Here is a 26,619-nt window from a genome sequence, read left to right as displayed (position 1 = left end):
AAGATTTCTTTGTCCTTTTTTAGATAAGCTTGATCCACCATATATTACTAAATTACCATATGTCTTTCAAGTTTCAACAAGAAATAATAAATTACCATGTGGCATCCAATAATGATCCCTTTGATCATTAACCAAGTATAAAAAATGAAAAACACCAAAACTGTTTGGGTCACTTACCCACAATCTTTGTCCGAGATTCCGAGGAAGAATACCCGAATTAGTGAGTTAAAGAATACTCGCGTATATAAAGGGGCAAATTAGTCATTTACAACATTCATAACAGTGTCTTTGGACTAGATTCACGGTGACAAATAATAATCAATTGAAATAACAAATAGTTGATTTTATTTTTTTTATGGTATCATCATGATTTTATAAAAAAAATATAAGATTGACTGATAAAAAGGAAAAAAGAAGATCATGAATTTAAATTTTCCTAATAATATTTATAGTAAAATTAACAAATTAATGCTTGTTGATAAAAAAAATTATGATTTTATGAAAAAAAATTAATTCTGGTATACTATCCAAAACACAAATGTGGGAGGTGGCGGGAAATTTTGGAAATTAAAATGACTAATTTATACTATGATTATAATGTGGAAGCCAAGGTGGCGTGCATTGATCTTGGATTGAGTGGGTTTGATATTAGGGTGTTTGTAGCGCGTGGAGGGAGTTGGAAATAGCACGTGGAATATGGGGCGCGTGAGGAGAGTGTGAACAGTAAAAAGCGGCGGGGAGGTAAGTGCTGAAGAAGAAGGCCCAAGGCCCAAGGGTTGAGGAAAGGGTGGAGGTGGGCCCCTCAGAAAACCCCGTAATTGGAGCGGGTGTTGTGAGAGACTATTTATTTATGGACTCTGCGTGCTTCTTCAACAACAAAGCCATAGAAATGAAGAATTAGAGAGAGTGAGAGGAGGAAGAAGAAGAAGAAGATTCCAGAATCCAGAGTGAGAAACATTAGGCTTATCAGAGGAGACATGCCCGAGTTGAACCGACAATTCTATTACTACTCTTTGCTTCTTTCTTCATGCCTCATCAAATCCCAAAGGTATTCTCTCTCTCTCTCTCTCTCTCATTTATTCTGCATTATCCTGTCTCCAGTAGCAACTCCTAACCTTACCGTGGGATCCTATTGGTGAGTTTTAAGATTGTTGTTTACTTTTTGCATGTGGAGTTTGAGCTCACCTTATGTTCTTCTTAAGTTCACCACTCACTAATATATTTGGAAACTAGTTCTGGGCTACACTTGTTGCTGTTACTATTGTTCTGTTTATGGAGTTATAAGGTTGACTTGGTGGTAAAAGGGTAAAAGGAGAAGGGAGGGAGGGAAAGGTCGTGGGATGGATTCTTCCCGCTAACAAAAAAAAACTAACAATTAAATACTAACATTTGTCAATAAAAGAAAAACTATTGTTTTGCTTATGATTATCACCTTCTCAGTTTGTTTGTTAGTTTTGTGATGGCACTGATGGGGCATTGTGTTTTCTGGCAGAGTTTTTCAACCAACTTAGAATTGATGGTTTTTTTTTTTTTTTGGTATTCTGTGTTTTTGTTTTTATTTTTATCATTGGAATTCTCTGGATTATAATGTGATCCAACTATTTTGGACTTTCTTCATAAACATGCTACTACTTCGGGTTTTTGGTTGTCTCGGATTGTTTTAGTTTTGAGGTGCTACCATGTTAGCAAAATAGTCTTTTATTTATTTATTTTTCTTTTTATGAATAGCATTTGCCTGATTTTGGTTCCGATATGGTATTCTATAACAAAAGACCCCTTGCCCAATGTACGTCATTTGCCTCTCTCTTTTTCTGCTAGAGTGTACACTGGACAGGTTGGGTCAGATTTGATTAAACCCATTATCCAAATTGATCAAAATACTTTGGTTTGGGTGAGTCGGCTTTGTACATTTTTTTCTGTTAAACTCTCGATCAATGACAAGTTGGGTTGGATTGGATCGGCGGGTAAACAGGCACTTTAGTCTCTGAAAGTGGTGGTAAGTACCTGAGAGTGGGTGCTGTGACATCAATCCCTAAAACTAAGAAAAATGTCAAATAAGTCCTTGAAATAAGTTCTCAAACTTAGGTTAATCTTAGTCCCTAAACGAATGTTAATATTATCACTTAAGCCATTTGATTTTTTGAATTTTGGAATAATATAATTGTTGATTTGCAGTTTTTGAGATTTTTTTTAAGAAAATAAAATCTTTTGACTTAGGGAATAATGTGAGCACATTTTATTTTCAGGGACTAAAGTGACTGCTTACTCAAAAAAATTTAAAACTTAAATATTGCTTTAGATTTTCTAAACAATTGTGAATACTAATAATATATATATATATATATATATATATATATATATATATATATAATAATAATTAATAAGGAGCACATTAATGGGTTTTATCATCTGGTTGGCCGGTTTTAAAAAAAAAAAAACATTACCCAATCAAAAAGTCATTGGATTTGTACAGGTCAGGTTGGGTTCGACCCCAAACAACTCTTGAATCTGAACCAGTTTGTTTGGTTGTTTGGATTTAGTTGGTTCAGGTTCATGGATTACGTGGAGAACACCCTTACTCTTTTAAGTTTCAAAAGCTGTATTTTGTATATTGTACCCTGTCTCGTCTGTGAGTAGACATCTTTCTGTCGTATTGTATTCCTCACTACATTCTAAAATAATTAAAGACTTGGAAAGGGAGATCATAAATTTGTTGTCATAACAAACTTCTATATTTTCTTAAAGGCTTATGTTTTTTCCTACCATTTTTTGTCCAAGATCCAGACAGAATATATTAAATTCGATTTAAGAGGTGGAGATTGAAAGTTGTCTATGCTTTATATATTCGAGTCTTTTATGTAGCTCCTTATATATGACTACTCACTAAAGAAGAATGTCCTTTGAGCACTTCTGAATTGTTTGCTTAATTAGATGCTCATTTTGTAGGATATAATTGAAGGTTTTGGGAACTAAGGCTGCAATATTGTATACATTCTACTCAAGGAATGGTATGCTATATTTCATCCTAAAATACTTTTTGTTTAGAATTATCCATTTTTAATAGTCTGATATACATTCTAAATTACCTACCATAGCTGAAATAGTATTGTTGATAACTGTGATTTAAGTAGATTGAGGAACAATGTACTTATGGCAATGGTATAGTGTAATAGGTTATTTATTTTTCAAATGGAGAAAATAGGTGCCTTGGATTTATCTACATGATAAATTCTTGGTCAAACAAATATCTCCTAAAATTTTACAATAAAAGGGCTTTAATCTGGTTAAAGTTGTGAATTTTCCATTCAAATGAGTGGAAGTACTATCTGAAAATTGAAAATGGAAACATCAAGTTCTATGGCATGTACTCTTTGGTAATTGTAATTTATAAAACATAATCATGTGATAAACTGGTTACTCTACTCTTCTGTTTTCCTTCCGGGTAACTAGCTGATTTGAGATTGGATATGTTCTTTTCTTTTTTTGGCGTCTATCTTTGATCCATCCTATAGATATCTTATTTCTGGAACATTTCATCCGTCTCTCCCAACTTTTTGAAATAAATGTCGTGTTGCTATCCTTAGGAGTGTAAATGTGTTCTTTCTCGTGCTGTTGTTCCTCTTTTGTATTTTATAGGAATTTGATATTCTTTACCTTACATCACCTCTAAACCAGTCAAACTTGAAACTATTCCTGTCAGGTCAAGATCTGGAAATTTGCTATGTGGAAAGGTTAAATGAAGCCATTCTTGTTGAGTCATCCTGATACTATGTACAATTGTTCTCAAGTTTATTGTAGTCATTCACTGGTATGTAAAATTGCTGTTTATGGATTTGTTGCTTGCAGTTTTAGTTATTAACTAGTTGTTATCATCCCATTTCAGGCTCATACTTCTTATCCTTGTGGTGATCCTTATTTTGGTAGTTCAATAGTTGCTTATGGAACACAGGCTATTGTAAGTTTTGTCAAGTACATTTTGTAGTGCATGGTCTTTGCATTTGGATGAGATTTTAGTATACTTTCATTTAATGGAATAATAATTTAATGTGTTGCTGTATTTATAAATTTATTAGACTCAACAAATGGTGCCCCAGATGCTGGGATTAGCATCCACCAGAATTGCATTACCAGTTGAGCTTGCAGAAGATGGGCCCATTTATGTCAATGCCAAACAATACCATGGTATACTGAGAAGGCGACAGTCACGAGCAAAGCTTAAGGCTCAAAACAAACTCATCAAAAGTCGTAAGGTATGCTTCACAAATTACAGTTATACATTATTTTGATTCACCCTGTTTATCCTACCTTATTCGTGTATGGTCATGCATTATATTTTGTGGTTTTGGGGGGGGGGGGGTTGTCTTTGGAAAGAATGTTGGTGAGGAGGAAGAGATGGGCTTGGTTGGTTGTATATGTATATTTTCACCTGTTTACCTGCTATGGTGTAAAATATAAAATGTAGTTTCATTTTCTATATAATTTTTCGTTTTTTTATATACTATACAATTTTAAGTTATTTGAGCTATGACATGGGAGAAAAAAATGCACCTGTTTACCTGTTATAGAGTATTTTTTTTTCTTTCTCGCTTGGATAAATAATTAAATTTAGAATATAAGCCTATACAGCTAAATTACATGTTAACTACAGTCTAGAAGTGTTATTTATCATTGCAAGGGAGCATTGGAGGAATCACTCTGAATATTGAACTTAGAAATGAACCGTGATACAGTAGAATAACAATTACATGTTGCATTATTCTGTGAAATGTTATTATTACATTTAGTCATATGGCAAAGCTGTACAGCCTGCTTTCTTGAATCTGTTTTGGACCAAAAGAAATAGTGTTACTCCACTGATTTCCCTCCCTTTCTAATTGATTGCAGCCATATCTTCATGAGTCTCGGCACCGCCACGCATTGAAAAGGGTTAGGGGAACTGGGGGGCGCTTTCTTAGTGCCAAACAGCTTCAACAGTTTAATGCAGAACTTGTCACCGATGCCCATTCAGGCCCGGGCCCTGTCAATGTTTATCAAAAGAAAGATGCATCTGAGGCAGAAAGTCATCCCTCAAGAACTGGAAAAAATGCATCTATCACATTCACAGCAATCTCTGGCTTGACAAGTATGTCCGGTAACAGTGTCAGTTTCAGGCGGCCTGAGCACAACTTCTTGGGGAACTCTCCTAATATAGGTGGATCGTCGCAATGCAGTGGGGGACTCACCTTTGGTGGTGGAGCTCGGCAATGTACTTCAGTTGGCCGGTGAGAGGTGGAACCAATCAAAATCAAGTTCACTGGTCTGGCAAATCATCCTTGGCTTAGTCACTTTACTTTCTGTGTTTCATGTGTTGTTACGGAAATGTTGTCTTTTGGAAGACTCTGCATTAGCACTCAGACTTTTGCTAGTGCTTTCCCATGTATTTTGAAAGTTGCTCTTGTTTCTGTTGTTGAACTGGACCAGAAAGTTTGTGCTTGAAAATTTAACTTTTTATCCGTCCGTGCATGGTCCTTGCTTTGTCCAACTCCTATAAAACAAAAACGGAGAGAAGAAAATGAAAATTTGCTCATTACTGACGTCAACATGTATTTGGATGAAGTAAACACAGAACATTGAAGTTGGTTTTACCGTACAAATACACTAAGCTGGTGTTTGATATAGATGAATGAGAAGGATTGAAAGTGAGTGATGGAAAGAGACTAAAGAGAGATTGAAAATAGTGAAAAATGATTGTTTGGTATAGATGAAAATGAATTGAAAAAATGAAATATTTAAGTTAAGGTGATTTTGTTGGTAAAACAGAATTTAATATTTTAAATAAAAATATATTATTATTATTATTATTATTATTATTAAGCTTCATTAGTTTATACAGTGCCTTGAATTCATTCTCTGGCGGAATGAATATGCCCATAAATGGTCATGCATAACATCTAACTGATTATGGCCATGAGAGAGGTAGCCATTTGCGTAAAAGAAAAAGTTCCAGCAAGCTCTTTTTCGTTTTGTGTACACTTTCATCACTTTTATACTCAATTTAGGTATTGTTTGGTTTAGAGAGATGAAACATGGATGAAAGTGGTTGCAGCTGAAAAAGAGATGATGAAAGTGGTAGGATAACGATGTTTAGTGTGGGTGAAAGGTAGGTGAAAGTTTTGAAATAAATGTAGGTCTAATGGTGTTTTACTTTCATTTCAAAATGAAACCAAATAGTATTTTTTGTTGAAATAAATGTAGGTCTAATGGTGTTTTACTTTCATTTCAAAATGAAACCAAATAGTATTTTTTGTATAAAAATAATTTTCTTTTATCAACTAAATAAAATTAATTGATAAAACAATTATTGATAAAAGAAAAGACAACAAACAAAAAAATTCAACCTCATGAATGGTATGAATTTATGAAAGGACAAAATAAAATAATTATTTATTTATAGGAAGGTCAACCCCAGCAATTGATATTTACATTTTTTTAAAGTTAATAGACATAATAGACTAAAGTACTTTCAGGTTATATATATTTGTTAAGGTATGACTATATTTTATATGTTATATCATGTTCTGTATTTTTGAATGTTAACCACTTGCGTTTTGATTTGTGCAGCGATGATGAGATCCGCATTCCCGAAGTAACATCAGTTACTGAATACAGATCCTACTACATGAAACTTAAACTCAATAGTTGTTTGAATCTCTAACATAATTAATAGTTATTAAAAGTTCAATTAGATTTTGTATTTATATTGCTTTACTACGTGTTTGGCAATCCAACTCAATTATTCCAATACCTACCAAATTGTGTCCATTCATATGGACGTAGTTATCAAGTTAATTTATTGTATGCATTTGCAGAACTAAAAAACAAGTAGTACTATCTAAAATTATGCATTCACATTTACATTTTTTACGACGATGATGATAAATGTGATTCACTTATTATGAGATCCTTCGCCATTTGAAAGGTCCAGGAACTCCCAATCTGTATACACTTTTGTTACTTTATTTTGTATGATGTGAAATTCAGATCACCAACAACCCTTCTCAATTCCAATTGTGTTGGTCGGTTTATTGATAATAAAAAAACGTCTTTTTAAGGTTATTTTGTTTTGTAGAGAAAAAAATAAAATCAACCTCATAAATGACTCGAAGGTAGCGGAAAAGACAATTATTTCTCACATTTTTATCTGGTAACAGTATGTTGCAGTTGATATGGGTATCAACGCTCGCGGCCGAACTTGATCATAAATTTAGTCCAACTTCGCAAATGAAAAGAGAACTTCAATGGGTTTAAAGCGTTGAAAATAGTTTAGTATCCCAAGTTCAAAAGTTGTAAATGGAGATGATATGAAACATAAAGAACTACAGTGTTTACTAAGAAACAGAGTCAGTTGTTGAAGGATGCAAAAACATGGGCAAAAAAGGCGACAATGTCCTTCGTAAAAACGAGATTTATGTTTAACATGTCTTAAAAAGAGAGATTAACATTAAGCAAAACACACTTTTAAGTTGTAGTAAGAATTTTTTGTAAGTAGTTGGATCCATTAAATGCAAGTTTAATTAATTAAATGTTAGTATCTACAACTTGTTAAAAAATAAATAATTGTTTAATTTACCAAGTACCGTGTAATTTAGAATCATAAAATGTACTAGTATAATTAACTCTTACGAGAAGTTGGTTAGGAGAGAAATTTTTGGTTTTCATGTATTTTTTAAAAATAATGTTTTTAATAAATTTTTCACAACTTTTTTTCAAAGAAATGAAAATTTTACTTTTTTAAATTTAATTTTTCTTTTACTGTTATATAAGTGTTATGTTATTTTTTATTAAATTATATAATGTAATAAATAACTAAACATAATGTGTAACTTTTTAATAAATTTTTTATGAAAACTTTTTCAAGAAATAAAAATTTTAATTTTCTAAATTTAATTTTTTTATTATAATATAAGTATTATGTTATTTTTTTATTAAATTATATAATGAAATAAATAATTAAAATAATCGATAAAAATATATAATTCTTTGATTTTAAATAACCAATCAAATACATTTCATTCAAAAATCATGATCAGATTCTTGATTATGAGACATGACAAAACTTATCCATGTCAAACTTTCCCTTGATTTATTTTATACATAAAAAAATTCAAAGTGAAAAAAAAATCTGACACTAATTTTTAAGTGTTAAAAAAGAAGAAAAAACGGAGACAGTATATTATGCAAGAAGGAAAAAGGTCAAAAAGAGAGAGGAACCATCCCATAAAATACATACACACACATGATGATGACATGGTCTGTAGTAAAACTAATGGCATTATATGCATGTATGGTGATGGTATGATATAAATAAAAAATCCATGGGCATGCGACGTGGAAACTGATTGGTATCGATTCCGATTGGCTGGGTGTTTCCCGAGAAAGAGAAAGAAAAAGCGGCCCCAATTTTTTGAAACTCAAATCCCAATCAATCAATCTCTTCTGTGAACTGTGATGCATGCGAGTTGAAATTGAATCGAAGGCAAAGCGAAGAAGATCAAAGAGAGAGAATGGTTTCGTATGTGAACATCTTGCTGTACGGCGTGGGAGGGTTGGTGGTGGCGGGGATGGCATTGCTGGTGGCGTTTCAGGAGAAGCTGGTCTACGTTCCGGTGTTGCCTGGCATCACCAAGTCCTACGCCATTAACCCCTCTCGCCTCAGACTCATCTACGAGGACGTCTGGCTCCAATCCTCCGATGGCGTTCGCCTTCACGCTTGGTTCATCAAGCTCTTCCCTAATTGCCGAGGTTCGATTTCCTTCTCTCGATCTTGTACCATGAACTTTGCTGTTACTGTTACTTGAGGTTTTGTTTCAAGTTGAACTCGTTATAAACTATGTGGCATCGCATGGGAGAAGTGCAGATCGTAAAGAAAATTAGGGTATTATTTGCTATGGACTGAGTGAGACTCGATGCTTTATGCTTGTTGTGAATTGAATTAAATCGTTTTTAGTACGATGCTGATCCAATTGTTGTCTTGACTGTGCTTTTTGAAGTTATTGTCTTGATACCTACCAGCATTGTTTTACTGATAGGGAGGACAAATTATGAGAATGATAAGCGGATTTAAACACTAGGATTTGGCTCTTCTAAGGTGAATGAGTGCACTTTAGAGGATTCAGTATGGATACAACTATTGATTAAAAAAAACAAAGGATGATATTTTAATAAAAGGACAAAACTTAGATACAGTTCTATAGATGCTTATGGTGTTGTTGTCTAATCAAAATTAGTGTTTTATCTCTATAATCTATGTTGACCTTTGACGTGAACCTTTATTGTGTGGGTTACCGAGGTAAAACTCCAATTCTGATTAGAGAACAATACCAAAAGCACCTAAAGAACTACATCTAATTTATGTTCCTAATAAAATTCAAGTACATGCATAGCAACTCTGAAGTAAAGTTGTTACAAATTTTCAATCTCTACTGCTGATTTTCTAATCAGTGTGTGTACGTGCACTTTATTTTTAAAATGCAACCCTTGCTTTAGAGGAGCCAAATCATGACGGGTTATTATTTGAGAATTGAGAGTACAATATCTTCATTAAGGTTGCTATGAATGAACTTGCTCTTTGACATATGCTCTTTGTATTCAGTGATTTTTTGTACTTTGGTGTCGTACTAATGTAGTTCTTTCTTATGTTCCATTGCCAGGTCCGACCATTTTGTTTTTTCAAGAAAATGCTGGAAGTATCCTGATTGTAGATATTAGGGATAAGTTGTGATCATCATTATTTCACATATTTTTACTTGAGTAGGTTCAATCTGCTTTTAAAGGCCTTGACCGTTGACTTTTAGATATTGCTCATCGTCTAGAAATGGTCCGAATAATGTTGCAGCAGTTACATTGCAATGTTTTCATGCTTTCTTACCGAGGGTATGTATCAGCCCTGGCTCTTTAATCATGATTTTTCCTTGTAACTCTGTCCGCAGATTCGTGCCTTTAAAATGCATATGTCACTTGACTGAATTGGTACTAATGTATAAGTCAACTATGTAGTTATGGAGCAAGTGATGGCTATCCTTCTCAGCATGGAATAACTAAGGATGCTCAGGTATGCTTTTTGATTAATAGTAATTCCCTTACTTTGGACGTCAAACTTTTCTGCAATTTTTTTTTAATTTTATTACCTCCTTGTGCCCAGGCTGCATTGGATCATCTTTCCCAAAGGCCTGATATTGACACATCTAGAATAGTTGTGTTTGGACGATCACTTGGGGGTGCAGTTGGAGCTGTACTAACAAAAAATAACCCTGACAAGGTATCCCCCTTGGAAACTATATATTTTAATGTTCATGTTTTTCTTAGCTAACATTTAATGAGTTTTTTTGTTTCAGTTGTTGCTGTGGATTTTAGCTTGCTAGATTTCAGTTGTTGCCATTGATTATAGCCTTGCTAGATTTTAGTTGTCAGCAGATAAATGTTTCTTTAGAATGTTAATAATATATGTATTGCTATGTATTATAGCTTGCTAGATTAACTAGGTGTATGGCACAACCACATATAATTTGGTCAGACTAGCTTATAAGCCAGTCAAAGTAGCTTATAAGCTACTAAAATGCCTTACCAAACACACTCGGTATCACGTGAGAAAAGAACATTGAATTTGTTGACTCAATGTTGTTTTAGATGATTGAGTCAATTTTATTGCTCTTCCCCGTAGTACACACCAGGAATCAAAATGCATGTTAGAAATAGGGTTGTTAATTCATGATTATAGTATTGCTTTTCAAGTGGTCCTATGAGTAATTTCCTTGAATAGGTTTATAGCAGTAGGAATATCTTTGTTTACATATAGTAAGGTAATGCTTATTGCTATTTGTTGTGAAATAATTTAGGGACCAGATCCTTTTGTATTGTTATGGAATATTTATCATGACACATTTGACTTACTACCATTATTGGTCCTCAAGCATGAATAAGATTCCTTAAAACTGGCTACAAGGGGGCAGTTTTGGCAGAGTTTGGTGAAATATCTTTTTCAATTTTATTTTTTGAATAAAAATTTAGCTTCAATTGTTTTTGTTATGCGCTCAAAAAGTTGTTGAGTGAAATTGAAGAGCTGTGAAAATGGTCACTAAACCTTTTATTTTCCTTTCAACTTAACTTCAGATTTTTTATGTTCATGTATGGAGATTTTCACTTTTATTGCTTTGATGTATTTACTAATTAATTTAAGTGAGTTTTCAGGCAGAGGCTTTACCCTGCAACATGTTAATAGCTTTCTTCTTCAGACACTTTTTTTATGAAAAAATAATTTTGCAACTAATATAAATTACTGGCTTAAAGAAAGACTGTTGCAATCTTCTATTTAGAAATTTAGCCAGGCATCTCCATCTTGTTATTCTTCGCAAAATTTGTTTGTGTACCTTTAATCTACATTCTTCATGGACCTGCTTTCCGTGTTTAAGGTTGCTGCACTGATACTTGAAAATACATTCACGTCTATATTGGATATGGCTGGAGTTTTGTTACCTTTTTTGAAGTGGTTTATTGGAGGAAGCTCTTCAAATGGTCCTAAAGTACTCAATTTTCTTGTACGTTCTCCGTGGAGTACTATTGATGTTGTTGGCCAGGTGAGGGATGCTGGAAATTTAAGTTTCGCCTTCTAGTTTTTGCACCTATTAGAATTATGTCACTTGGGCGTAATGATTTTTTTTTTCACAATTAATACTTGGATAGTTGACGACGAGGCTTAATCCTGTCTTCAAGAAGGATGTTAATTTTAAACTTTTTAAGGTCTCTCTTTCTATGGATATTGCTTGTGTGTCAGTATGTGTAGAAAGGCAGATTTTTTTTTTTTTTGTTTCTTACCAATTAAGTATGTGTCTGGCTGGATTCATGTGTTTGTGCATCACCTTTTATGAACATTTCATTGCAGATCAAACAACCTATCCTTTTTCTCTCTGGATTGCAAGATGAGATGGTCCCCCCATCACATATGCAAATGCTATATGCTAAGGCAGCTGCTCGAAATAATCAGTGTCTCTTTGTGGATTTTCCTACTGGCATGCATATGGATACTTGGCTGGCTGGTGGTGATCAGTACTGGAGAACAATTCAGCAGTTTCTTGAGCAGCATGCCCCAGAGCAAAAGGAAGACAGATCATCCCAAAATGCAAATGGTAATTTTTTCTTTTCATAGTTCATACTGTGTTTTAAAACTAGGATGGATGGTTTAAGAATGTGGGATTGCTTTTGCTTACTTAATTGTATGAATAATATACAATTTAGTATTTTCAGATGTGGAAGTTTTCTTGTTCTTGTTTTTTTGTCCTTTTCTTTTTCATAGGGCTCTGAATTTACGACTTGTCTTTCTTGTCTTATTCTTAACATCATCCATCTATTGTTGCAATTGATTTTTTGTCTTCCCCTTTAGCACTACTGCTAGCAATTTCCTTCGTTGCTCTTGCTTACTTGTTTTAACACTGCTGCCAGATATTGGGGCGAGGTGATTGGCTGGCATTAAATTATTTCAATGATACTAATTGGCTAACTAAGGATTCAAACAGTTTCTGCCCTTTGAAGTTGCAGTCCGTAAGAGCACCCTGTGAGAAGATGCTTCCTACTGGGACATGCTGCACCACGTCAAGGTATATTATTGAACAATTTTGGTTGGGTTGTGGTTTCCAGAACTTGGAAGATACGCAGACAATTTGTGCTTACCCTTTTCCTATATTGTTCGGCACCTACATTTTGGGTGTCTGATCGAATTTGACAAAATGATATGTAGAATAATAATTATTCACGTAAGCTATATATTATATACATGTAGTGTATGTAGTATGTTCTTAGTGAATGGGTTCATGTCTTTCATACTAATGCACGCTGCTGAGACATATTTCATCTCAGTTGATTGCTATTTTCTTTAATGTCATCTTTTATTGATTCTTTATATAGAAAGTTTGAATGTCTAATTTAATGCGTGATCTTTTTGCACGAGGATTTGAGACATATTTGAGTTAGGATCATGATTAGTTGAATACTCGTGTAATAGTTTCCAAGCAAGTTTAAAATTTGCTTATAAATTGTCACCATTTTTTCTCCCGCGGATATATAAGGGTTACATTGAAGAGACGAGTTTTTATTTAGAACCATAGGACTTTTAAATTAGATTGATGATAATTACTCGATATATAATGCACCGTGCTGTTGATGCATGAGAGCCTAGGAAATGTGAAGAGAAAAAAGTGTTACACGCTTTTTGAAGTTACGTTTCCCTTACGCGGGCAAGTGATACTATGCAGTTGATAGGAATGAGGAAATACAGCAGGAGCACAACACAAGCCTAGGATTTTGTTTAACAGAATCCGATAGAGACTGCTGAGTTGGCTAGAGACTAGTGACAATAGGGGACATGTTGTCAGCCATAATTCTGTTATTTGTATTTTCTGATATTTTCTGTTAGTTGTCTGCACAATGCTATCATATTAGATGCTATAAACAGGAGGCAATGGTGTAATAAGGGTGAAAAAGAGAAATTTGCACTTAATTTTCAGTAGTTTAGAATAGGAGTTTCCCTTTGTCCTCTGCTCCTATCAGCAGTCATTCGACATATATCCATTGTTTATTTCAGGGGAAATCAGTGGAAGGAAAGATAAAATAGAAATATTAAATTTTTATTATTTGTTTGAGAAATAAATTAAAAAGAAGGAAGTTTTTTCCTTTTTGAGACTTTTATTTTATTTCTTAGCATGTTGAATAAATGAATAAGTTTAAATAATGAAAAATTAAAAAAAAATAATGAAGCAAAAAGATTATTTGTCTTGGATTAAATATAATATTTTTAAATTAATGTAGGAATGTTCTTTTAATATAATTTATTTATTTTCGTTTTTCTCACTCTTCCAAATAAGTGAAAATTTTAATTTATTTCCTTCTTATTTTATTTATCCTTATAATATATTCTATTTTCTCTTTATTATATTTTAATTCAAAACAGTATTATTTTAATTTTAATTCAATTAAAATAATAAAGTGAGTATTTAAAAAGAGTAATATTATTTTAATAATTTTTCAAAACGAGTGATAGAAATAAAAATAAAAAGAGAAACAAATGAAGAATTAAGGAGGATGTTATTCTGTCAAACAAAAAGAAGAAGGATGATGTTATTGAAAAATGATAATTTTTTTTATTACAGAAATCAAGAGTACAGGTTTCATTATTCTAAAAAAAAATGTTAAAATACATGAGTCCCGCTTAAAACCCATGTTTGAACGCTTCACTCAGATATCAGCCTACCAACTTGGCATAACAAAAGTTTGTTTTAACTATTTTTTCTTTGGTATCTCTTGCTTTAATTTTCTGTATGGCGTCAATTTTCTTTGACATCTCTTGCTCTAATCCTCACTTATCTAAGTTTAAAACCCCTTTTTTCTGGAAGAAAGAATTGTGCAAAAATGGCAGAGGATAAAAAGGTTCGGGTTGTTCAAGTGCAATACCCTGAAAGTTGATTGTAAAGAATCAATGACACTGGTCGATTATCGTGTTGAGAAGTGTTAAGTGTTAACAGTACAATCTCTGTCATATTCTTTCTGTTTATTATTTATTAAAAATTACATGATTAAGAAGGGATGGATTAAATGAAAAGCATGATTTTCAATTAAAAAATGGTATTAAAAGCATTAAAAAATAATGATTTTTAATATAAGATTGATCGGATGATTAAGAAAGGACAAAATGTTCAATTATTTTTACTAATTTTTTTAAAATAAATTAACAATTAATATTATAAAAATAATTACTGACAAAATACGACTGGTGAAGAAATAATGCTAATGTTTTAAAAAAAATTTGTCCTGCTTTCCTTTTCATGCTATTTGTGCTGCTGCTCACCCATGTAAGTTCAATCATAAATGAAAGGAGAGACAGCACCACAAAAGGAACCATGCAATGAAATTTTATTTTTGTATTGACAATTGGCCCGGCCACACCACATGGTACCCATATTAATATTAGTACTCATGAGGAAGGTCTGAGAAATGGAACAGAACCCAACCCAGGGAGAGGGAATGTAAAGTAACATGTCAAGACACATAGCAATGCCTCTAAATTCCGGATTCCAAAGCAACATAGTATACTGCTTGATTCTCCTTTTACTTTGACCTATAGGTACGCTTTACATTTCTCTTTATCTTCCATCACAAACTAGGTAATGTATTTTTTTTATAGGGAATTAAATTCTTTTTTTATTAAAAGTAATTGTTTGAATATTTTAGTAAAAGAAATTTAAAATTTTAGAATTTCAAAAGGGATTTTAGTTAGTTGAAAAAATAGAATTTCAAATTCTATCTTCATGGGAGTGAATTTGGAAATTTCTCTCTCTGTCGCTGTCATGCTCCTCCTCCGTCACCTTCACCTTGGCGACAACTTCTTCTCTGGCCAGATCTCTCCCGAGTACGGCACCTGGCAGCACCTCCAGTACCTTGTCCTCTCTGACAACGACCTCTCCAACAACATGCTTTTCGGTGAACGTTAACTCAGAGGATTGTTTTAGGGATTTTCTGCTGAAGAGGTCTTACTTGTTTGGATTTGAACGAAGTCTGGCGTAGGAGAGGATGGTGATGGAACCGACGACGGTGTCGCCGTGGCGGTACCGGAGAGGGAGTAATAGTTTCTGGAGCAAGCGGTCTTCGCCATTCGGATCATTGGGGAAGCCGAGGGTGTTTTCGTTTAGGTATTATAAAGGATGAAGTCACTGTTCTTCTGGAGGAGGGGTTTTTTTCCCGTTGTTGGAGTCGAGCGTGAGGTACGGTAGCGAGGGGAGCTTGTTGCGACGGAGCAAGTCGATAGTGAGTTCGATGTTTCTACGGTTGTCGGGGGTGGCAGCCGTGGCGGCGTTCTCGTTGAGCCGACTGAGGTGCAGGGATCCCAAGGCGCGGCTGTCGCCCGAGAGGTTTAATCGAAGGTAATTCAGTGATTTGGTGGTAATTCTATGATTGTTGAAGAGAAAGGTTGTATCCTAACACAAAATTTTAAAAATAAAGGAATTTAAATTGAAGTATTTGAAATTCTTAAAGTTTAAAATTATTTCATTCAAACACACTCTTAGTTAATTAGTTAATTTAATTCTCAAGGCACCGCAACACCAAGTGCAAAAAGCTGCTACCATTCTTTAATTTTATTAATTACCAGTTTTTTTTTATTAATTATGAGAATATATTTTTGTACCATATGATTGAAGTCGTTCTTGAAAGTTATTTTTAATTTTTTGATTTATTTTTTAAAAAAATCAGATTAATTCAAAGTTCCATAAAAAATAATTAAAATTTAAATAAAAATTATTTTCGTTAAAAATTAAATTCAATATTACTCAATCAATTCAATCGCTTGCTTACTTGTTGAAAATTTAATAATATGTAAAAATTATTGTTGCCATACTTGTTAATTTATTTTTTATATTAGAAAAGGAAAACACAAAGGATGTGTTATCTTGTACGTATTCGATATTTCATCCAAAATTAAATATAGACTTTAATAATTTAGCAGTTCGTATTTGAATTTATTTAATAATAATGAGTGGGTGAATTGATTATCATATCCGCACACTATTCGCTTTTTCTGCTCCTTACTAGAAATGCTGCTTTCTTCTTCTTCTTCTCGCGGTTATCTTCACTAACAACTTCTCTCTCTCTCTCCGTCTGTGCATTTTCCATTGTTGAAGAAGGAGAAAGGTCTTGAGGTGTGGGGTCGGTGATGGACGGTGGAGTGAACTACAACCCTCGCACTGTGGAAGAGGTTTTCCGGGACTTCAAGGGTCGTAGAGCCGGCATGATCAAGGCTCTCACCACTGGTCTCTATCTCACTCTTCTCTTTTTCTTCTTACAAACACTCCTACTGAGTGTGTCTCACTCGCTTTTGTTCTTGCCAATTAATTTTAGCGCCTCCTCTGCAAAAATTACCTGTTCCTGTTTTTAATACATTCTAATATCCAACTTTCCTTTTCCTTTCTTCGCAGATGTTGAAGAATTTTTCCAGCAGTGCGATCCTGGTTAGGATTTATTTTGTTTGCCTTTGCATTCTCCGTTACCTTGTTCTCTGTGTTGGAGTCTGTAAATGTAACTACTAGTATAATTTATCGCCTTCTATGTCTAAGATATTTTGCTCTTTAAAATTTTACTTTTCGTGTTTGCTATGCTCAAATTCTTTTAACAATCCAAGTGAGCTGCATTGTGATAATATGCTGATGCATTCCTTAACTGTTGTGTTTATTGTGCACCAGAAAAGGATAACCTTTGTTTATACGGGTTCCCTAATGAGCAATGGGAAGTTAATTTACCTGCGGAAGAAGTTCCTCCGGAGCTTCCTGAGCCTGCATTGGGCATAAACTTTGCTAGGGATGGGATGCAGGATAAGGACTGGCTGTCTTTGGTTGCCGTTCACAGTGATGCATGGTTACTTGCAGTGGCTTTCTACTTTGGGGCACGATTTGGTTTTGATAAAGCTGACAGGTATGATTCTGTTTTCTAACTCTTTATTGTGTTTTTTTCTTGCAATTGATCTCTAGGTTGGACAGGGAAATTTTTCGGATGCCTTTCGTTTTTCATTTACTAATGAACTTTTGTTTTAATTTGTGGCTCTGCTGTTTTGATTTAGTTAATGAAAAAACATTATAATTTTATCTTGGTACACGAAACAACATTGTTTGGAGGAGAAGATTAAGCAATTGATTTTCTTTCCTGCTATTTGGATTTCTCTGCAGTATTTCATTTCTTCCGAATCGCTTTGTCTACTGCTGGTTGTGGTAGGTTAGAATATCAAGATTGTTTGTTATGCAAAAGGGTAAAGCGCACAAGAAAAACATAAGGCAATATTCTTGTGCCAAAGTCTTTCTTATTCTTCCTTTATTTGTGCTGTATCAACATGTATGCCACTAACGGTCAATTTAATAAATAGTTCATGACGACCATACTTTGTCGTGTAATTATTAAGGATGTAAGTGGGTCCAGGAACTCCTGAAGTTGTTTCTGCTCATTGGTTTGAGTGACAGTTCGGTTTGGTTTCAAGGTGATCAATCCGATCTTGTTTGGTTCAAGTATCATGTTCTGAAATTTTCAGTCCAATGAACCTGAGCCAAACCAATCTTCAGAAGAGTTTGAGGATTTATCCGGCTCTTATTCCCATGGCTTCTCCAGATCTGCATCCGCATCTCTGCACCACATCAGTGTCTTGAAGCATTGTGCGTTGGGTTTTTTTGGTTTGGGTGGGTGGGGGCTTCACCTGTCTCTACTGTTTGATGGATCTTGCCAAGCGGCGGTTTCAGCAAGTGAGCTTGAAATCCCACAATCACCAGAGAAGCCAAGGAGTGGTTTCAGCAATTGTGTATGATGTGGGGCTCTATGTTTCCTTTGGAGGAAGAAGACCAAGAGTTTGTGATTTCATGCAAGAGATGATTTCATAAGAGTTTGGACTGATGGATACCCGAAAAGAATAAGATCTGTGAATCATTCCAGGGTGCCTTCTCAGTTTTCTAATTTTAAATTTTTTTCTTCTTCAGATTTTCACTATTCTAGTATAAGACCTGAGTACCCAGCTTGAGCTAACCTAACCTGATAGAGACCACCCACTTGGTTTGGTTCAGGTTGTCTGCTTGAAAAATGCATAACCGAAACCAGCCTAACCTGATAGTAGTACTATTTAATTGGTTTTAACTTCTAAACACCCTAAAAGCTACCCAACCTGATTGCAGCTCTAGTAATTATAAAAAAGGAACGATGTCGTCTTATACAGAATTTGCATTTTGGATTCTAAGTTTTTCTCTCTATGGGTTAAAAAGGGAGTTAAAGCCTTTACAGTGTTTAGTTGATTCTATACGATGAGCTGTTAGGCATAAAATTTCTATTTATATCAACCCCCCATATTTTTTGGATTTGGCTAACAAGTATTACTGTATAAATGTTTTTGTCTCTGTTTGGTATGGTTTTTTTGGTTTCCAGATGTTGATGATGAACAAGTTGGCGGAATACAAAATTTGTTTGATATAATAAATGTAAAACAAATTGATTCATTCAGAGAATAAAAGGTTCACTATGGCCTGTGTTTTATCATAGCCTATGATAACGTGCAATTCTCTTTGCAGGAAACGCCTGTTCACTATGATTAATGATTTACCAACAATATTCGAGATTGTGACTGGAAGTGCAAAAAAACAGACTAAGGAAAAGTCATCCATTTCAAACCACTCCAGCAACAAATCAAAATCTGGTTCAAAAGGGGTAAAAAAATCTTAGTACCTTCACTCTCCCTTTATATTATTTTTTATGGTCATAATTGCTCTATTAGAAAATATTTGGACTCTAGTAATGCATCATATACTCTAGCTTTTCCACTTTTTTGAATTTATAAATGTTTTCTTCTTGCTTTTTAGTAGAGTTGTGGTGCCACATACTTATAATTGTGTTTCCTTCTTTGACATGTCATTTCTGCATGATTGTTTCCTTATTGGAACAAAATAGCGAGGATCTGAATCAGGGAAGTATTCAAAGCAAACAAAGGACGAGGAGGAAGAGGTACCGGATGAAGAAGATGACGAGGAGCATGGGGAAACTTTGTGTGGGGCATGTGGAGAGAACTATGCGTCTGATGAGTTCTGGATTTGTTGTGACATATGTGAGAAGTGGTTCCATGGCAAGTGTGTGAAGATCACTCCAGCCAGAGCCGAGCACATCAAGCAGTATAAGTGCCCCTCATGCAGCAATAAGAGAGCACGGCCTTGATATAGTTGAGAGTGGGACAGTTCTCACCCCTTGTAACTAAATCATGTTGGACTTCTAACTTGTTAGTGGCTTAGGATTCCTGTGCCATGCCATGATGGGCATATGTATTCAGTACTTTGGGTCTTGTGAACTTCTTAGTGGATATATTTTTTTTTAATATTTATAGTTTGCAGGTTCTGGATATGTCTCCAATCTTCATCCTGACTGGTATACTTATATTTGTAGCATATGATAGTGCACGTGTGCACACATACATGTATGTTTGAACATATGTCGTATTTGCTAGCATGACGCATTGGATTGATCAGATTTATGGTCTACCCAATGTAGCAGTGTGGCATCTGTGTTAGCTTTGGAAGAACGGCAGAGTTGGCTTAAGGTGTAAATTAGAGACGATTTTTTTTTAATGTTGTGTATGAAACTAAAATAGTTCTACTTCTGAGTTCTTCCTTAAACTCTCCCGAGCCACTTGAACATGGAAATAGGGACGGATCCACCTTTAAGAGAGTGGGGGCAGTTGTCCCAACTACCTTTTTAATCCATTACGTGTAGTATTTTGCCTCCATAATATAATGATTGTATAGTTACAATTTCAATTCTAATATAAATTGAAAGTGTGTATGAAATACATATGCCGTTTTTTTTTTTTTTATTTATTTCAATTCTCATTATTGCATTTTTTTTGTCTTTTTTAGTAAAATGTAAAGGACTGTATCTGTTTCCAGTTTTAAAAAAATGAAAATCACTTCAAAACTGATTTCACCCGCATTTACTTCTCAATCTAGTTTTCCTTGTTGTGAGACTCATTCTAACGGTAGTTAGAAGCTTATATATTAAATTGAAATTTGAAAACGAATTCTGTAGAGTGTGTGCATTGTGGTTTATCTGTTATGCTCAATTCCTTTTCTACTGCATTTGTTATCCTCTTGAATATTATCAAAAATCAAATGCAAAATCGAAAAATATATAAATTATTGTTAAATTATTTAGAGTGAGAGATTTTTGCTAATATTGAAAATGAGAAAATTATAATTATTTTTAAAATATAAAAACATAGACAACAAGTATAATGTATATTTATACTTTTAAAAATAATATGAAATATTTTTAAAATATCAGGATCCGTCACTGCATGGAAAATATTATGGTAGGGTTGGGTGGAACAGGAGATCCGTTGGAATAGTCTGATGCATCATGCCCTAGCCTACTTTAATGATCAGTTTCTGAAACGGTAGTATTCCTTAATTCTCTTCTCATCATTCTTTGTTATAGCATATACATAATGGGCAAAACAAACTCGTCTGAATTGTCAATTCATCAGTGCGTAAACATGGTTGTGAAATCGTTGTTCTTTAGGAAGGAACCACAAAAGCCAAATATTTTCATTTAGACGGACGAGGCCACAAGGACACTGGTTATAATATACATACACCAGTTCTGTTCATGCTAACCAAATTCACCTTTTCATGGACTACAATATAATTTATTCGATGTGATGTTACAAATGGCTACAAGAAAAGGCTTTCACAGTCAAATCCATTACGTTGTTTTCTCCACTTTTCACACAACGTTGCAATTATTCAACAGCAGGTCCTGTTTGATCAATGTGAGATTAGAATCGGATTGCCAAATCAAGCAATTCCAAACATAGCCTCATAAGGATAAGCCCTTTTATAGCAAACAACTGAATCGCCTGTTACACTTACCGGTCAACGTACTCTTATAGTTTTATTCGGTATAATGATATTGGGATTTCTTATATGGATTTAGCACTACCAATTCCTTCCATCTTGTTCCAGTACCATAAATACGAGATTATATGCTCCACAACGTGTCACCAGGTTACACGTTTGCGGTGGTGATTTTAGCACTAGATTTAGACACACCCTTTGACTTCAGCAATGGATCCTTATTGTTCTTCCCCATTCCACTAGCAATCAACCAGCGGGAACCAGACTGTTGTTGTCGTCGTCATCTTCAAGTGCCCCAAACCTTCTTTTTGTGAGGTTCAGTCTTCAGACCTGCAACATGTACTTCTGTAATTCTGAACTGAGGAATAGCCTCCTCCTCCTCTTCAGAACTTTTATCTTCTTTGTTGGCCTTCAACTCCACCTTGGCTACTATTTCACACTCATCATTATTGTTCCCCGCCTCAGACACCAGCCAATCAATCTTTTGCTTTGGTGGGACAAACACTCTCTCAACTTGTATAAGAGAAAGCATTGGTGTTCCAACTGGCTCAGTTTCTTAGAGGATCACGAAGTTGCACCATTAGAGCTACTGTGAAATTGTTTCCCAACAAACCACATTTCCTGCCAGAGCTTTTGCCATGAACTCCCACGAATCAAGTCAAAAGAGTTACCATGATATGATGTGCAGCAAGAAGTTTGGAAGTATGCTCACCGATATTGTCTATATCATCATCAATCTCACCACAATCCAACCTCATCCATTCGTCAAGGGTTAATGAAAGGCCAATTATCCCATCAACACCATCACTGCTGCTGTCTTTTTCACCCTACAATCGCAAGGCAGCAGCTCCATCCAGGCTAAGGGATCCACTAATACTAACCCACTTGTTGCCTTGGAGAGCACAAATGCCCCCAAGGGATTGTGCAATGATGTTTGATGGTTCATCCTCATTCAACATCCCAGATTGTATTCTCAAACCCTCCAGTCAAAGTGCTTCAACTTTATCCATCACTGCTGCTGTCTTTTTCACCCTACAATCGCAAGGCAGCAGCTCCATCCAGGCTAAGGGATCCACTAATACTAACCCCCTTGTTGCCTTGGAGAGCACAAATGCCCCCAAGGGATTGTGCAATGATGTTTGATGGTTCATCCTCATTCAACATCCCAGATTGTATTCTCAAACCCTCCAGTCAAAGTGCTTCAACTTTATCCATAGCTAATGGGGCAAGATCTTCCAACGAAACAAACTCCGAGCCTCTCTGGTCACCAATAGAACTTGAACTAAACTTATCAGACTCTAGTCCACCAGATAATGTTCCTTTCAAGCCACTTTGTGTGCAAATAGAATCTTGTCCTGTCACCAAATCATGCTGCAAATGGTATTGTCTGCATAAAGTGGAGCAAAATTCAGTAAGTAAATCATTTAAAGGAATGACTTTTAAAAATCTTACTTCCAAGATAAGTGCTGAAAAAAGGAACAGACAGACCTGTGTGTTTCTTCCAGGACTAGCTTTGCTTCCCTTGATATTTGTTGCATTGTCTTCCCTGTGATATCTTCCAGAGGTATTAACTTGTTTGCCTGCATGGAAAGCTTTTCAATTCCCAATGAAGCCAAACACTGCAAAATCTCCATTATCCCAGAACCCATTTCAGCCAGCATAACCAAAGGGTTGGAAACCTGCATGATTAATGTCCCACCACTTCTACTATTCCTGAAAAGTGAGGGATTCATTGACCATAGAAACCCCCCATTCTTTGGTCTGAAGAAAAGGACCTAACCCTTCTGCCAGAGGAGGTAATGGTAGAGGCTCTTCGGGTAGAACATACATTGAATTTCCAAAACCATTATAATCAAACCCCATTCACACATTAAGGCTTCTGTTTTCAAGTCTTCTAGCATTTGGACCTTTTGTTGGCTCCTCACATCCTCAGACTCAATTAGATGCCCTTTCTGCAGATCTGGCAATGAGGATGATGGCTTAATACCTGTAGAGAACTCCCAATTATCAGATCCAAAAAGAAGCATCATAGCCATCATCTGCTTCATTATCATTGTCCATGCCAAAATCAAACAAAGAGAAGCCCTCAGAAAGAGCTTCCTTCTTGAATTGTCTTAAAAGGCACTCTCTTGGAGACTCGGGCTCACTTTCAAAGCTCAAACCCATTGGACTATGATCTAAGCCAAGCATACTTAAAAACCCACTGGCAACTGATTCTGTAACATCATCTAAACTATGTGACTTTCTCAACTTGTATTCAGATTTGGCTTCCATGATATTAGGAGATTCCATTGCCACTGTCTCCAACTCTGAGACACTATTTAAAGCTAATTCTAGTTCTTGCAGTAGAAGTTCTTTTGTGCATAAGCCATCCTTTTTGAGAAAATTCATGTAGCAAAGCGCTTTCCCAAGAACTATCATTTAGTTCATTCTAGGAATGCTGTTTAGCACTGTCGTTAACAGATACTTGAATACCATCAGTATAAAGGGCCCAAGTACTGTCAACAGTACAGGCATCAACAACAGCTTTTATGATAGATTCCTCTAGTTTAACACGTTTGTTTGGTGAAAATTCGATGCCCTGATCAATAACAGAAAATTCATTACCTTCACGCTCTTTGAAACTTTCTATTCCAGAATCAGGTAAGCGATAATCATCTGGCTTAACTGTCTCCAGGATTTCTTGAAACACATCTAATTCAGGTTTGACATGCACCAGACTGCATGTTTTTCCTTCATTACCTGAATTCTCCTCTGGCTTTTCTTTTTCACTATCACAGACAACCAGTTTGATTAAATCAATATTTTCTTTAAATACTTCAAGTTCAGGTTTACCATGCTGAGGACTACAGCTCTTCTCTTCATCGAATGCCTTTTATAAGATGCCTACTGAGCTGGCTCATGATAATGCTGATGATGGCAACACCTCATGAAGATCCCCCACCTCCTCTACAATTTGAGATGAATAATTATGACCAATAAAGCTTGGCAAACTTCTGGTACGTGTAACGCTTTTGTCAAACTGACTAGTATTTATATCTAGGTCCATCAAAGATGTGCTATTTTCCTTGGCAGTGAACACATTAGGAGGAGCACCATGGTTTTCTCTGGTAGCACTCGTATTATCCACCAACAATCACATACCCAAAACTGACATTCATTACTGCACCCCTTGCAGTTCCTGATAATACAAAACTTGTAGTCCATTTCCCAGAGTTTTTCTCCTATTCAAGCTCTTCCAGTGTGAGAGGGAGCAACCTTGTGAGATCCACCCGGTGCTTCCCCAAATCAAGTCCTGGGGCACCAAGGAAAGAAGCAGCATAAAATGCTTAGCTTCATATTTAGCAGAATTATGGGGTCCACTCCTACTTCCATGGATTGAACAATTGCGAGTCAAAATGTCTTGAAACTCAGCCACACCTTGAATCACCTTAGCTGGAGGGGTCACCAAAAGTGCACCCCTCCTCTTCCAATGCACACAGAGGCTAAAATCATTGAAACTCAAAGGCAACCCTTCAATCAAATGGACTTGCACAGAAAAACTACAATTAAACCTCTTATTGCGAGTGAGGCAAAGTGCCTTCAATGGCTTCCAATTCTACATGAACTTCTTATCCTTTCGCAAAGTATCTTCTTTGCTAGCTTTAGGCTTTGATTTGAGATCATTTAACTCAGATTTTGAAGATGATGAATTCATGGAAGAGCTTTTCTCCCTGTACAAAGCTTTGTTATGGTTTCGACGTCTTTTAATAACACGTCGTTCTCCTCTTCAGCACTCTTTTGCCCACCTTCAGTTTTCGACATTATATTTTGTCTAAAAACCAGAAAACAAAATAAATAACGTTAATTTAAATGTCACGGAACAGAACATAACCCAGAAAAAGAAAATGCAATCAAATATAGCATATTAATGAATTTCATATATATATATATATATATATACACACACATAAAGGAACAAGGAAATGATGGGTTGATGCATAGATTACCGGGTAGCGTAGAAAATGATCGAAAACATCACAAAAAGAAGTTGGACGCGAAATTCAAAATTCGAACTCTGCAACCAAAATAATAAAATAAAATCCAAATTTGATTCCAAAAGGAGAGAGATTGAGAGGTGGGGATGGAAAGAAGAAACGAGAAAGGAATTGAAAACATACCATAGGAATTGTGAGAAGAGGTTGTTGTTGTAATGCTATGTTGTCGTTTGTTCCTTCATTTTTATTTTCAATTTATGCCCTTACATATTTCCAATTCTTATTTTCAAACTTTCTATTTGTGTACGTTGCGTTACGCTATCCATTCCCAGTTTCTTCAAATTTCAAAAATTCTACTTGCTCGTTGCTGTTTTTTCAAATTATCTTGTGTTTTGTTAAAAACAAACAAGAAAGCCAGCAACATAAATTTGGAATCTAATTGTATTACAGACAAGCTAAAGATCGTCATTAAATTCAAATATTGTTTGATTTATCAATTAAGAAACATCTATGATTACTAATTATTATAGTATTGTATATCATTTTTTTTCTTGGACTTTTATGTATGTAATATTTGTAAAATTTTCTTTATATATAATTCAATTTATTTATATTACTACAATATACATCAATGTAAAGTACAATAAATTGTAAAAAAAAATCAATTTTAATGTAAAAAATATGATAATATAATAGAATTATGAGATAATTGTAGAAGTTATTTTGAACTGTTTTTAAGAATTATGAGATAATTGTAGAAGTTATTTTATGTTTATAAGAATTACCCTGTTCTTTAGTCAAAAAAGGATTACACTGTTCTGTAAAAAAATTATTAAGTTTTCTCTAATAATTATGGATGCGTGGAAAAATTGTATGCATTTAATGGGTATGTGACCTCGATGGTGTACTTGAATATTCCAGAATCATCACCAAATCAATGTTTATAGTTTTTACCTTCTACGTACACCGTTCCTTTTGCTCTTGAAAAGAATAAAAATAGATACTGGTTTGGTATAGAATATGACTGAGAATATTCATAGCATCATAATTAGAAGAAAAAAAGTTTACAGTACACTTCAATTTTTGGATGCATGGTAGCTAGAAAGAAGATGGAAATAAATAAAAAGAGAAAAATTAATATAAATGTTGCGATGAATAAAGAGAAAACTGAGAAGAAAAAGAGTGAAAATAAGATGGAA

General features: G+C 34.7%; 3 protein-coding genes and 2 pseudogenes across 8 annotated transcripts; 3 read left to right on the top strand and 2 right to left on the bottom strand.

Moving 5' to 3' along the window:
• The first annotated feature begins 810 nt into the window (after nucleotides 1–810).
• NF-YA12 (nuclear transcription factor Y subunit A-12) lies at nucleotides 811–5,490 on the top strand. 6 transcript variants are annotated; one of them, NM_001362826.1, is made up of 6 exons: nucleotides 872–1,048; nucleotides 2,947–3,008; nucleotides 3,701–3,808; nucleotides 3,884–3,955; nucleotides 4,074–4,250; nucleotides 4,885–5,488. In NM_001362826.1, the coding sequence occupies exons 3-6, from the start codon at nucleotides 3,737–3,739 to the stop codon at nucleotides 5,263–5,265; spliced, it is 702 nt and encodes a 233-aa protein (NP_001349755.1). In that variant the 5' UTR covers nucleotides 872–1,048; nucleotides 2,947–3,008; nucleotides 3,701–3,736; the 3' UTR covers nucleotides 5,266–5,488. The 6 variants fall into 6 exon arrangements, with proteins under 6 accessions (XP_014620914.1, XP_003542352.1, NP_001349755.1 ...); XM_003542304.5 differs by lacking the exon at nucleotides 2,947–3,008 and having other exon boundaries at nucleotides 814–1,048; nucleotides 4,885–5,490; NM_001362827.1 differs by lacking the exon at nucleotides 3,701–3,808.
• Nucleotides 5,491–8,276: 2,786 nt separating this feature from the next.
• On the top strand, nucleotides 8,277–12,958 carry LOC100792376 (alpha/beta hydrolase domain-containing protein WAV2). Its single transcript, XM_003542301.5, has 8 exons — nucleotides 8,277–8,781; nucleotides 9,690–9,725; nucleotides 9,834–9,912; nucleotides 10,036–10,090; nucleotides 10,181–10,297; nucleotides 11,448–11,612; nucleotides 11,918–12,161; nucleotides 12,475–12,958. The coding sequence occupies exons 1-8, from the start codon at nucleotides 8,544–8,546 to the stop codon at nucleotides 12,489–12,491; spliced, it is 951 nt and encodes a 316-aa protein (XP_003542349.1). The 5' UTR covers nucleotides 8,277–8,543; the 3' UTR covers nucleotides 12,492–12,958.
• A 3,634-nt stretch (nucleotides 12,959–16,592) lies between these two features.
• Nucleotides 16,593–20,351, top strand: LOC100500110 (PHD finger protein Alfin-like). The gene is made up of 5 exons (NM_001250016.2): nucleotides 16,593–16,829; nucleotides 16,995–17,027; nucleotides 17,259–17,487; nucleotides 19,116–19,251; nucleotides 19,492–20,351. Exons 1-5 carry the CDS (start codon nucleotides 16,733–16,735, stop codon nucleotides 19,750–19,752), a joined length of 756 nt encoding a protein of 251 aa, NP_001236945.2. The 5' UTR covers nucleotides 16,593–16,732; the 3' UTR covers nucleotides 19,753–20,351.
• A 1,110-nt stretch (nucleotides 20,352–21,461) lies between these two features.
• On the bottom strand, nucleotides 21,462–22,402 carry LOC100778334 (protein PLASTID MOVEMENT IMPAIRED 1-RELATED 1-like; annotated as a pseudogene).
• Nucleotides 21,526–25,590, bottom strand: LOC102668341 (protein PLASTID MOVEMENT IMPAIRED 1-RELATED 1-like; annotated as a pseudogene).
• Between the last annotated feature and the right edge of the window lie 1,029 nt (nucleotides 25,591–26,619).

The sequence above is a fragment of the Glycine max genome, chromosome 13 (genome assembly GCF_000004515.6).
Source record: "Glycine max cultivar Williams 82 chromosome 13, Glycine_max_v4.0, whole genome shotgun sequence".
Classification (NCBI taxonomy): domain Eukaryota; kingdom Viridiplantae; phylum Streptophyta; class Magnoliopsida; order Fabales; family Fabaceae; genus Glycine; species Glycine max.
Note: the sequence above shows the minus strand (reverse complement) of the source record. Positions and strands in the feature narration are given on the sequence as shown.